This window comes from Canis lupus, chromosome 9 (assembly GCF_003254725.2).
Source record: "Canis lupus dingo isolate Sandy chromosome 9, ASM325472v2, whole genome shotgun sequence".
NCBI lineage: Eukaryota > Metazoa > Chordata > Mammalia > Carnivora > Canidae > Canis > Canis lupus.
Window position 1 is genome coordinate 5,158,333 of NC_064251.1, and position 13,957 is coordinate 5,172,289.

At 42.3% G+C, this 13,957-nt stretch overlaps 1 protein-coding gene across 5 annotated transcripts in view; it reads left to right on the forward strand.

The window, feature by feature from the left end:
* RNF157 (ring finger protein 157) overlaps nucleotides 1–13,957 on the forward strand; it is a 79,816-nt gene that overhangs the window by 42,872 nt on the left and 22,987 nt on the right. For 4 of the 5 annotated variants that reach the window (XM_025468073.3, XM_025468074.3, XM_025468076.3 and 1 more), the window contains exons 3-4: nucleotides 8,822–8,910; nucleotides 13,808–13,954. In XM_025468073.3, the coding sequence (XP_025323858.1) occupies nucleotides 8,822–8,910; nucleotides 13,808–13,954 (236 nt within the window). Of the gene's footprint in view, nucleotides 1–7,719; nucleotides 7,774–8,821; nucleotides 8,911–13,807; nucleotides 13,955–13,957 lie in introns of those variants that run through there. The other variant, XM_035720727.2, reaches the window with a different exon arrangement.

Here is a 13,957-nt window from a genome sequence, read left to right on the forward strand (position 1 = left end):
TTCCACTCATTTCTCTTTTCCAGCTCCGAATAGAATCCAGGATTCCCCCTCACCTTTTCTTGTCACATTTCCTCACCCCCTTTAATCTGTGGCAGTTTCCTGGTTTTCCCTTATTTTTCATGACCTTGATAATTCGGAAGTGTACTGGTTAGGTATTTTGTAGAGCTTCCCTTGATTTCGGTTTTCTGCTGTTTTATTGCGATTAGAGCAGGGATTTAGGGGAAGAATACCACAGAGGTAAGTGCTCCTCTAATTGCCTCATCTCAGAGGTCCATGATAGCTGGTGACTTGTTACTGCTGATGGTGACCTTGATCACTTGGTCAGGGTGGTGTCTGTCAAGCTTACCCATATACATCTTTACTTTTCCATAATTTATTTGTTAGAAGCCAGTCACTAAATCCTCTTGCTGAACTTTTGACATCCCGCTTAATTACAGAGCTATGCTTTCTTAACAGATCATTAACTAGCACTTACAGAATCTTTGCATTGGGGCGCCTGGGTGGCTTGGTCAGTTGAGCGTCTGCCTTCAGCTCAGGTCATGATCTGGGAGTTCCAGGATCAAGTCCCACGTCGGGCTCCCTGCTCGATGGTAGTCTGCTTCTCTCTCTGCCCCTCACCATCTCACTCATGCTCTCTCATTCTCTGTCTCTCAAATAAATAAACAAAATCTTTAAAAAAAAAAAAAAAGGAATCTTTGCATTAAAGGCCAGGAATTACAATCCTAGGAGTCAAATTAATTCTGTTAGATGTGGCCATGTATTGCTTCTTAGGGAACTATTATCCATTGTACTATCTTTGTTTTGTACCCTGTTTAAACTTGGAACTTGGCTATTTATAGTCTCAGAAGGTTTATGATTAGTGCTTGGAGACCTATTTATTCTTCACGAGCTGGAATCACCCTGATAAGGCCTGAAAGATGATCAGAAGCTCAGGTCTTTTTTTTTAAATATTTTATTTATTTATTAATGAGAGACACACAGAGGGGGGTGGGGCAGAGACACAGGCAGAGGGAGAAGCAGGCTCCATGCAGGGAGCCCGACGTGGGACTCAATCCCGGATCTCCAGGATCAGGCCCTGGGCTGAAGGCAGCGCTAAACCGCTGAGCCACCCGGGCTGCCCAGAAGCTCAGGTCTTTTTTTTTTTTTTTTTTTTTTTTTTTTTTTTTTTTTTTTTTAAATTTTATTTATTTATTCATGATAGTCACAGAGAGAGAGAGAGAGAGAGGCAGAGACACAGGCAGAGGGAGAAGCAGGCTCCATGCACCGGGAGCCCGACGTGGGATTCGATCCCGGGTCTCCAGGATCGCGCCCTGGGCCAAAGGCAGGCGCCAAACCGCTGCGCCACCCAGGGATCCCCTCAGGTCTTAATAACATGTGGGAAATCAGTAAAAAGAGGAAGAGCCATAGAGACATAGTTGCTGAGGTTAGGAAAATTAGAGGTGTTAAAGAATGTGGCTGAAGGAGTGGAGATTTGCAAGGATGGGCTGAGGGGTAACAGGTGGCAGACATGGAGAGATGTAGAGATCTCAGGTAGGGAGCCAAGGAAGTGCTGGAACAGGATGCAGGGAAGCCAATGACAAAAATCAACCTTGGAGTCAGACTCTGCACATGGCATATTGTAATATGTGCATCTTGTCTCTGAGATTCACCATCTTAGGACATAAAAGTTATAGTTCTAGCTGCTAGATTTCACTATATAGAGAACTTAAATGAGCTTACGCTTTCATATGAGCCAAATAAAGTAGCTCAGTTGGGTTATATAACCTTGAGTATTTACTGCTACTAAAGGGTGACCAAAGAATAATCAGAGCTCTCAGAAGTTTTGCAGGGCAAGGTGGAGCAAATGTCACCTTGTTAAATTAGCTGCAGAATACAGATCATAATATTAATAACTTAGAAATGAAAGTTACCAAGACATATGCTATAGGTTTTTATTGTATACTAGTTTATTCTCATTCTATGGGATTTCCGAATCTCATGGTTATCTAAAGAAAATAAAATCTCAATAAGGTTACTGATTCAGAATAATGGCTTTCTCCCTAGGGCTATATCTGCAAATAGAGAGCCTCGCCAAAGTGACCAGACCTTACCAGGGCTGAGAATCCTGCAGTCGATTGGCTTGTAAACTTAACTTTCTGTATTTCATACTGTTACTCTGTTTCTCAAGCCAGAGCATATTTTCTTTCCAGGACTATGAGAGGAGACTTAACAACTCTTATAATTAAACTTGGACCTTATTTATGTTGTTTAGAGTCAGTATATTTCAGTGCGAGCCCAGAAAGACAGCTTGCAGTTTTTCAAATTGAAGACTAGCTTATGGTTTTTTGTTTTTGAAATATGGAATGAAGAAGACTTTGTTCCCCTTGCCCGTCTTAGTAATTGGCCTGCTGAAAAATGACTGGAAAACTAACACTTGGTGACATTAGAACATTCATATGCTTCTTTGGGGAAAGAAAAAATATGTGCTGTATATTTTTAAATACCTGTTTCGACGAATACTAGTGCTTGTCTCTCTTGGCACATTCTTTACAGATAGTGTCAGGAATCTCAAACTCTCTTAAATGAAAAGTGGATTCTTATTTGTGTGCTGGGTTGTGGGTCTTCTGACCAGATGAAATCCGGAAGTCAGACGTCTAGAATGGAGTGCTTGTCTGTAAGGAATAGTTTCTCTGACCATTAGTCATTATTTACCAACTTGCTGAAGGAAAAAGATGACTGTGTCGCTTTAATAAAAGTACTTCTTTTTTTCCCTTTTAACCCCCCTTAAAATTAGGTAGTGTTAGGCAAAATCCTTTATATCTAAAAACAGCTCATCCTCAGGAAGGTACTTTTATTTTAGAAGCACAGTATGAGTGGGTTGTGCTTTATCTTGGTCCTGCTGGGGGTGGGGAGAGGGTGCTGTGTCTTGGTGAGAGCTTTCTATCAGTGGGGAACTGAAAGTTGAATAGGTTTCATTTGTCACCAAAGCGGTACATAGCAATGGTCATTGACCTAAATCTGTGTGATTTTATGGTGGATGCTTTATTCTGCAGTGGATTTTTTCATGCTTTTCTTATCACCTATTAGGGTGATTGGAGAGAATTGGTTAATTGGGTATATTCATCCTAGGGTTTAAATATTTTGAAAAAGGTCAACATTAGATGTGATGTCACAGAGCCATGACATTGGCCCTGTGTGCTTCCTGCCAGGGGACCTTGCAGGGGAGTTAACAGACTATAAATAGACTGCCTTCTTGGATTGATTCCTTTGGTAACCAAACCTGAACACCAAGCATCTTTGTGTTAAGGTCATCCTGTGACACCCTCCTAGTGTCTCCCTCACATCTCTATATAAGTGAAAAGAGTGTCTTGCGTGTTGTCAGCTTTGTGATCACCAGTCTTTCTACACTAGTGATTGATTGACTCCCCATGAGGATTGGATGGGAAATGAGTGAAAAGGGGTTTTACTGTTGTAAATATAGCTCATTTGATGTTCTGGTCTGCAGCAGGCACAATACAGTCTGTCTCAGGGCTGCAGCTGGTTAAATAGGCAAATCTGTATTCATTTCACAGCATTCAAGCCGAGACTAAACTGTTCTCCCGACACTGATCTAAGAAAATGTTCTAAAGCATCACCAGTCTAAAAATACCCACTGGTAAGTCTTGGACACACTACACATCTGAGAAGAGGGGAAGTAGAGAAAGCTGAGAAAATAAGCAGACATCAAATAAAAAGGAACTGAAATTTAAATATAAAAGCCCTAAAATCTATAAAAGAAAAGGTTTGTGTGGTGCTGTAAATGAGTTATTCATATGACCCCAGATGTTGGTTTCCATAGTAACTATTATTTGATTCTTTGGCACAAATATTACATGTCTGCTAATGTATAAAATGAGTACTTTTCTATTTTAATTATAGATTCTCTAAAATAATATCCTTTCTCTTTGGAAGCAGAGATTTGGCATTTGGGGCATTTTCTTTCCTAAGTAAAAACTGAATTAGTGCATTTTAATTTGTTTTTCTCCTCCACCCTTCTTTCTCCTGTTTTTTCCCCTTTTTTCCTATTAAGATTCCCTTCAAGGAATGTTCATGGCATCATTATTTCTAATAGTGAAAACTAGAAACAGACCATTAGTGAAAGATTAGTGAATACATAATGGTATGAAGTAGACTTCTCTGAAAAAACAAAAACAAGAACAGGGTTCTTTGGAGACATAATCGATTCCAGGGATTGGAGAAAAACATAAGATTAATGGGAATATCTTGTGGTGCTAGAAAGTAAGAAAGTGCTAAAAAATGATGGAAGCATGCAAAAAGACACAGTAGCCAATGCCAAAGAGCCCCCGACGGCCAAATTTAGGATGCTGTGTGCATATGGCTAGGCCTGAAGCTAATAGCAAATGTTAGCAAATTATATTTTTACAAAAACACTTTTTATTCAAGTTAATTAATTATGTTTCTGAATGACTATAGTCCTTTTTATAGACTACTGGAAATTGCCCAATCATTTGCAACTAAAATAAGATACGACCTCATATGCATTGTGACCATATTTTCTACAACAAAATGTGAGGGCACTCTGTTGGGGTAGTTTAACAAAATGTTTGAAATTAGAATGGTTTAAAATAATCTAGGCTATATGGTTGATATATATATGCACATATATGTGTCTATACATATATTTTGTATGTGTGTGTACACACACAGCCACACTCAGCCACACTTCTTCCGTTCAGTCTAAGCTGGCAGTTCCTCATTTGGTCACTAGGTGGCACTTGGCCAGTGTCAGGCAAGAGTAAAAGGAAACTGATGAGCGCTAGGATAAAAGGCCAAAGAGGAACTTGGTCAGTATTCACTCAGAATCTCGATGGGGAGTTCCCTGGGGCCCATTGAAAGAGTTCATTTGGCTGACCTTTTCTTTACTCCTGCACTAGAGGTGTTTGGGAATTAAATGATTCTGAGATTTGGGCTATTTTCAGTACAGACATGGCAGGTCAGTCCTAAGAGAGTGCTGTACTGAGTCATAGCTCTGGTCCCCCTACAGACAGAACCAGGAGAGGGTGAGCCCAGTCCTTCACTGAATCCCAGGTCCAGCACGGGATTCAGGGCGAAGTGAGAGTGTTGAATGCATGGGTACACATCTTTGTTCTTTGAAAATAGTTTAGAGGAGAAACCACTGTGTTCTAGAAATTATTGTCAATGCCATGCATTTGAGCACCTCGGGCAGCAGGTGAACAGTGGCTGCTTCTGCTGCTGGAAGTGTTCTCTGGCACTGCCTTACCGCGGATGTACGTTCATGCCTTCTGCAGGTGCCATTAGATCTTGCAAACAAAAGGATTTTGTCATGCTGTGCTCCAAGAAAGCTTTTCTCTAAGACCTTAGATACTCCTGTTGAAATTTAAAAGGAGTGTGGCATTAGGTAGCTTTTGTATGTACTGCTGGCTAAGCAAAAGAATATAATCCAGAGTTTCGACTAGCTTCCAGAACCTGAACAGGATTTGATATCTTTTGCAGCAAGTGTTTACGACTGTCAGACTCTACACTCTACTTGGGCTCCTAGAGTTCTCCGGGGCTCAGAGCAGCCTGTAGACTTGCCTCTCACTAGCTGAGACAGCTGCAAGGTAATGAATGTGACTTTGGAGTCAACTCCTGATTCTGGGTTCAAATCCTAATGCTACTACTCAATAGCCCTGGATCTTCAATAATTACACAAATATAATGAATTCAGTTTCTTTATCTGCAAAATAAGGATGTTAATACTGATATTCTTTTTTTTTTAATACTGATACTCTTCATTTGTCTAATCAACCAACATATTTTTTAGTTCCTCAAGGACCTGACAATCTTGTATGCATGTTTTTAGTGTTAAGAATATTAAATACGAATGTATTTATTTATTTATTTTAAAGATTTTATTTATTTATTTATTTATTTATTTATTTATTTATTTATTTATTTGAGAGAGAGCAGATACAGAGGGAGACACAGACTCCCCACTGAGCAGGGAGCCGGACATGGGGCTCAATCCCAGGATCCCAGGATCATAACCTGAGCCAAAGGCAGACTTTTGACTGACTGAGACACCCAGGTGCCCTAAAAGAATGTGTCTAAACTGGAGATGGATGGTGGTGATGGTAGCATGACATATGAATGTACTTAAGGCCACTGAACTCTGTGCTTAAAGTGGTGAGGGTGAAAATTTTTGTATTATGTGTATTTTGCCACAATTGAGTAAAAATTTTTTAGAAATGTTTATCTAAAGAACCCAGCCTGATCCTAGCGCATAGTAGATACTCCGTAAACATCCACTGAGTTAGAGAGTGAGTGGTGACAAGGAAGGGCCAGAGTGTTTCCTCTTAGAGACAAGTACCCTGGCACAACCAGGCCAGTCAATGAGAAGAAATGGCCTTTTCTGTATAGTACAAAACATGCCACCAGGCCCACAGATGGAGGAAGGCTGCCAAGCCTTCTGTAAGGCATATCCTGACTTCTTGCTTCAAGTTCAAGGTGGCCTAATGGAACTCCTTCCCATTTCTCAGATATCATTCTGGAGTACATAACTGAACAGCCTCATGAAGGATCCTAAAAGCAGTTTCTGGAATTCTGTTTCAATTTTCAGAATGAAAACAGGCTTTAGGTAAAGACTAGCAGGCAGAGAATAAAGTTTGGACTGCTCAGGGACTACTGGACCAAACCTTTGAGGTCAGTTCCTTTCTGACAGAGAATTGAGACTCTGGGATTATTCTAAGTGGAAGATGAGGAACACTCATCTTTCTTTTTCATTTTCCTTCTATTTTTCTCTTTGGGGGAAAAGGGTGAAGAATGAAGGAAGAATTGCCTTTTAAAAAAAAAACTCAGGTAGGAGTTATGGATAACTCCCAAGTACCTGTGCAAATGAATATGATTAACTTTGCTACTCCAGAAAAAAATTTTAATCTCAAAGTCATTTATTTTGGCTTTAGAATAGACTAGCATTTGTGTCGGATTTTCTTGCCTAATTACTTTTTGCTTAAGCTTATTTTAAAATTGTTTTAAATTCCTTTAGTGTGACAGCCTAGGGAAGTAGGGTGTGGGGAAAAGGGCCACAGAGTGGATCTGAACTAGAATTGTAGCTTTCCTATAGAAAAGCCTCCTCATATGCTGCCAGTGGGAGAGCAAAATTGGAATCAGCTTTCTGGAGAACAATTTGGCAAAATATTTTTTAAAGTCTTAAAAATATGCTTACTCTTTGATCCAGTAATTCCGCTTCTAGGAATTTGTCCTAAGGAAGTAATCAAATAAGCACACAGAAATGTCGGGACAAGGCACTCACCATAACATTTGTATCGGCAAAAAACAAAAGCAAACAACCCCCCCCCAAAAAAAAACCTCAAAAAACAAAAATTTTTAAAAAGAGTAAAACTAATGGAAAACATTGAATACTATGGAATTAATTAAATAAAGTATGCTCCTTTCCTTTCTCCAATGTGTGTAGTCCTATTGCCAGATTGTAGACTCTTGAAACGTTTACCACATCTTTCTAAGTGAGAAAGAACATGAAATAGTGGGCACAGTTTGAAACCGTGCCTAGATACAGAAAAGGGTAGGTGAGTGGATGGATGGATGGATGGATGGATGGATGGATGGATGGATGGATGAGGGGATGGACTCCTATCGGGAGAGACACATTCTGCAGTATTAACTTTGGTATTGCTGAGCGGTGAAATTGTGGCTGATTTGTATTTTTTGTGTGTTTTTCAGATTTTTTGCTCGAACATGTATTGCTTTGTAATTAGAAAAGCCAACGCTCATAAGGTAGACTGAATGTATGTGCTTAAGGGTCACATTCATACAAGGGAATTATCAGCAATCATACTGAATACATAAAATCAGATGTACCATAGGTTAAATTATGTTTCCCAAGAAAAAGAACCATATTCAGCAAAAATCTGTGAAGGCGCAATTAGAGTATCATGTGGGTGTCCTATTTTCTGATCCCAGCACTAGGAGGTAGACTCTTCTAGAGCTAGGAGTACTGCAGTTTTGCCAAGCTACAAAGACTGGTGGGTGGGTTTTCTGTAAATTATGTGTAAAGAATGTTCATTGTCCAGATAACACTAGAACAATACTGGCGGCATTTAAAATCGTTCTTAAGTGTCTGAAAGCCCCCCCCCTACTTAAATTTTGTAATATGTCCCCTTCCCTATCTCATTATCATCATGCAGAACTCCACATCTCAATGGGGATAGAATGAAAACATAAGGGAAACGGCAGACGACCATAAACCTTTGATGACCTCAAAATAGCTCCTGGCTCACATTTTCAAGAACTCTGCTTTATATAACCAGCTGCAGGGAAAATTTGTTCTTCACTGTTTGCAGCCTCCGCTCTGTACACATGATGGGGTTCTCTTTTATTTGCAGTTCCTAAATTCCGAAGACACCATGTGGCTTCACTGAAGGAAAACCCTTGCGGGTCTTGGCTCCCTGTTGTCTCAGGTCAGATGGAAAAGCCTTTTGTGATTAACTCGGCCACAGTGTGTCCTTTGGTATTTGGAACTTCAGTAGGAATTTTTATTAGTTATCCACATTTTGAATGCTGACTCAAATAAGCTGCCTATAATGGAAAAAGCAGATAAATCTAGCCCTCTTGACGCCAAAACGAATCCCCCATTCTGCCACTGGCTGTGACCTTGAGCAAATTCACTTAACGTGTCGGGTCCCAGTGTCCTCACTTAAGAGAGTGTGGTGCCTTCCCATCTAACTTCAGAAGGCTGTTCTTTGTCAGCCATGAAGCTTGGTACCAGCGGGGAACAGTGACTGGTCTCTAAACACACTACCTTCTCCCACTTTGTTTCTGACAGTTTCCCTATGCTGCCCCGCCTCCCCAAGAACCCGTGAAGACTCTGAGAAGCCTGATCAACATCCGGAAGGACACACTAAGACTTGTAAAGTAAGTTCCCACCGGGGCGGAGCTTGGGCCAGGTTCTGGGTACAAGACCCAGAGACATGGGAAGCCGTTCCTGGCAGACCCAGAGTCTGGAGTCTGATCCCCCGGGCCTCAGGGATGTGACCTGCCTTGGCACTGATGGAGCAGCCCCCTGCCACCCCCCCACCCCCCGCCCGTCCATGGAGTTTAGATCTTCCCACATCTAGATTATTCAAAACTTGGCATCTGTGTTTGTGAAGGACTTTTCCCTTTCCTGGAAGCAGTCCTTATTATCCTTGTTTTATGATTTTTTTTAAAAAAAAGAAGAATTATTGAGGGAAAAAGTAAATCTTGCAGACGCTTCAGCAAGCCTAGGGAAAAATGGGATATTTGAAGTTGGAATATAAAGTCCTTATTTTTATTGTTATGTTTACTCATCACCTCATGTGTTCTTCCTCTGAGGAACTTGTGCTTTCAGCTGGTTAGTTAATCATCATCATCAATATTATTATCAACACTTGCGTTCTCTGTGTAGGCTCTAAAATAGTGTAATTTTGACACCGAGGCTGCCCTCCAGATAGTACACCAGTCTGCTAATTGTGCTCATTGGTCCCCTGGGAAGACAGATTTGGCTAGGGCAAATCACAGGTCCCAGATATTTCTAAATGGACAAAGAAGATGACTCTGAGTCCATTTTATGCCTGTATAGGTCAGTTCTATTTGCATTAGGAAGTTTATTTCTCTCTGCACATTGTTTTAATACTTTATTAAGATACAACTTACATACTGTCTGTACAATTCACTCATTTAAAGTGTACAATTCAGTGGTTTTTAGTATATTCAGAGTTGTGCAATCATCACTACCATTGAAATTGAGAACATTTTGGGACACCTGGGTGGCTCAGTGGTTGAGTGTCTGCCTTCAATTCAGGATGTGATCCCGGAGTCCTGGGATTGAGTCCCACGTCAGGCTTCCTGCATGGAGCCTGCTTCTCCCTCTGCCTATGTCTCTGCCTCTCTCTCTATCTCTCTCTCTCTCTCTCTCTCTCTGTGTCTCTCATAAATAAATAATAAAATCTTAAAAAAAAAAAAAAGAAATTGAGAACATTTTTATCACCCCTAAAAGAGATCATAAACTCATTAGTGATGACTCCACATTTTCCCTGAAACCCTCTTCCAGACCTAAGCAATCACTGATTTACTTTCTGTATTTCTTCTTAACTTTTATATTTCATTTGTCAAAGCAGAAGTTTTGGCTGCTTCTCCAACTATTCCCCTAGCCCTGGAGTCTGCTCTGGGGACCAGGAGGCCATGGAGGTGCTCTACCAAGGAGCAGCCTGCAGCTGGCACTAGCCCTCCCTAGGGTAGTTCCCCCTCCCTGGGGCAGTCCCTGTGGCAGCAGAATGGATTGAGGCTCCTGAGGTCACTCTATGCACCTTGTTTCTTTAATCACACATGGCCTGATAGCTATGGCTCAAAGGCCTGAGCTGCAGAGAGGCCCTGGCCCTGGCCTCTGAACCTGGCAGCCTGGCCACAGCTCCAGCAGAGAGCCAGCAGAACCCCACCTGGAAGCCGAAAACAAGCTTGCTTCCCAGCTCTGCAAGCACCATGCTCACATAAGTCCCGAGCTTCAAGTTTCCCATCTGTAGAGAGCAACACCACACTTCACCTTTCATGGCCATGGTCAGAATTCCAACAAGATAATAGGAAAAACACCTGCTATTCAATAACTGTTAGAGTGAATGGTGTTCTTGCTCTGTTTTTCTGAGATTATGGGAATAGGGTAGATTCTGATCCATAGATTTCCAGGTAAAGATGGAGAATTGAACATCTTTTGCTTCCAGCAAAAGCCACTAAAAGCATCAATCCAGAAGAACTGGGGAGATGGGAAAGGAGCTGCACCAATGTGGTTTAGGGACTAGAACAAAGGCAAGTGTTAAATAACCTAGCAGACCCCGGAGTCAGAATCCTGAGCAAGCAGAAGGAAAAGCCAAGAGTCACCCAGTTGAACTGTTGCCCCCAAAGGCTCAGGAATTGGCAGTATCAGGATCTCTGGACGCCGAAGTGGATGGCTAAAATGAAGAGGATTGGCAGGAAGCCTTTTGAGGAGGCCATCAGATCCCCTCCCTTAGGCCGCACAGCCAGAGCTGCCCTCCCCACACCCTGATGGAAGGCTGGCAGATGATTTTCTTTTTTTTTTTTTTAAGATTTTCTTTAATTATTCATGAGAGACACACACAGAGAGAGAGAGAGAGAGAGAGAGAGAGACAGGCAGAGACACAGGCAGAGGGAGAAGCAGGCTCCATGCAAGGAGCCCAATGTGGGACTCGATCCCGGGACTCCAGGATCACGCCCTGGGCAGAAGGCAGGCGCTAAACCACTGAGCCACCCAGGGATCCCCTGACAGATGAGTTTCAATGGAAAAGTTAAAACAGAGACTCTGGATTTGGGGGACCCAGGTACAGCTAAGGTTGATCTCAGTACTAAAAGGGGGGTACACTAAAAAGCCAGGTACACTGGATGCTGAACCTTCCAGCCTGTCTCCCGAGGCCCTCATCCAAAGAGAGGAACGCTGTCTCTGAGGAATTGGAGCCTCCTAGATGGGAAGACCAAAGAGATGGGCCTTGAAGATTCCTCCAAAGACCCCACGGAAGCCCAGGGTCCCCATACCACACCATGCATGCAGAGTTCCAATCAGGGGTTTTAAATTTCTTTTTTAAAATATTTTATTTTGTTTATTTGGGAGAGAGAGAGAGCATGCAAGCAGGGGGAGGAGTAGAGGGAGAGGGAGAAGGAGACTCCCTGCTGAGTATAGAGCCCAACACAGTGCTCATCCCAGGACCTCAAGATCATGCATGATCTGAAACAAAACCAAGAGTCAGACACTCAAGCGACTGAGCCACCCAATCGACTCTGGGGTTTTAAATTTCTTACATATGAGCAGACAACCAAAGATTCTTAGATGTGTAAGGATGCCTATACATGAAAGATAGTGGCAAGTGGCAGTACAAATCAACAGAGGGAAAAAAGATTCAGAAATTAAGAACATGGTAGCAGAAATGAAAAAGTCAATAGGGTGGAGAAGGAAAAGTTGAAATATTCCAGAAAGTGGGGTGAAAAGGTTGAGATACAGAAAACAGAAAAGGAAAGATAGAATAGAGTACCTATGTACAAAGCCCCACATCCAACTAATGATTCTAGAAAGAGAACAGAGAATATAGAAGGAAGGAAGTCATCATTAATGACATAACTAATTTTAAGAAAATTTCCCAGAACCAGAGGGCCTGAGGTTCTAAATTGCAAGGACCACTGGAATGCCCACCTCAATGGATAAGGTGGACATCTTACATCAAAGGAAAACAGGACCAGCAATTGGAATAGCTTCTTGAGAGCAACACTAGAAGCTGAGAGATAATGTAGCAGTACTTTCAAATGGCCTTTTAGAAGTATTTATAACCTGGAACTCTTTACTCAACCAAACTTTCAATGCAGTGTGACTATAGAATAAAATCTCTCAAAAAATTTATCCCTCCAACACATCCTTTTCCAGGAGGCTAGTGGAAGGGGGGCCCAGCCACAATGAAAGTGTATCATGAGGAAGAAGACAGGAGATGCAGGAAAGAGGTAGGACTCCCCAGGGTAACAGGAGAGGGTGGCTCTGGGCGGCTGTGTGCAGGGAGAGAGTGCCTGGGGTCTGGAGGGGACCTCTGCAAGAAGACTAAATGTACAGAGCACCCAGAGCCTCTAAACACAGAGAGATTTAACCAGCCAACTGAGGGCTAGGGTTTGGATCAGTGAGAAAGGACACAGAAAACTGAGCAACTGAGAAAGGAAATGAGCATAAACTCCCAAGAAAAACTGATGTAGGAAAATAAAAATAATCAGAGATTACTCTGTGGCTAAGCTGGGAATCACATTAATATAATCGCAGTAATGCAGACACAAACATGAACTACCAGAATCATAATGTAGCTCATGATTCGCTGGGGTGGGGTGGGGTGGGGTGGGGGGTAGTTATATGAGGCAGCATGGTGAAAGAGAAAGAAATCTTGGCTCCCATGGTAGAAAGTCAGTGGATAATGCCTGAAACTGAAAAGTCAAGAATCATCCAAGCATGTTCTATAGAAACATGCAGGTAAATGCCAAAATGAGCAGCTAAAAGAGGTAAAGATGGTCTCTGAAGAGGAGGAAGAGGAAGGGGCCTGCTGGTTTTGTGACAAGCCTTGTGGAAACTAGGTAAACTATGATTAGTAACTCTGATTATGGGGGGGGGGGAAGCAAGGTCTGACCAATGTACAAGTGTTCATTGTAGCTCCTCGAAGTTATCAGATACCACCTAAATGCTCCACAACAGTGGTCCTGAGGTATTTGGCCATCATTTGGAATGAAGATGTAGGCCTAAGCCTGTGGCCATGGAGAGAAGCTCACAATGAATCAAGTTAGAAAAAGGAGAGAGAGAGAGGGCACTTGGGTGGCTCATTTGGTTAAGTGTCTGCCTTCCGCCCAGGGCGTAATCTCTGAATCCTGGGCTCGAGCCTCATGTTGGGCCCCCTGCTCAACAGGGCGTTTGCTTCTCTCTCTGTCTCTCCCTCTGCCCCTCCTTCCTGCTCATTCTCATTCTTTTTCTCAAATAAATTTTAAAAATCTTTTTTTTTTAATAGAGATATGGTACGCCGGGGTGGCTCAGCCATTGAACATCTGCCTTTGGCTCAGGGCGTGATTCAGGGTCCTGGAATCAAGTCCCACACCTGACTCCCTGCAGGGAGCCTGCTTCTCTCTCTGCCTGTGCCTCTGCGTCTCTCTCTCTCTCTCTCTCTCTGTCTCTCATGAATGAACAAATAAAATCTTAAAAATCTTAAAAGATGAATTTAAAAATACTGATTTGCAGTCCCCAAAATGCTGAGTCTTTGTGGTTCTCTAGGTGTGCCGAGGAAGTGAAGACCCCTGGAGAAGAGGCCAGCAGAGCTAAAGTCCACTACAACGTGGAGTTCACCTTTGACACTGATGCTCGGGTGGCCATCACCATCTACTATCAGGCCACGGAAGAGTTCCAGAATGGGATTGCCAGGTA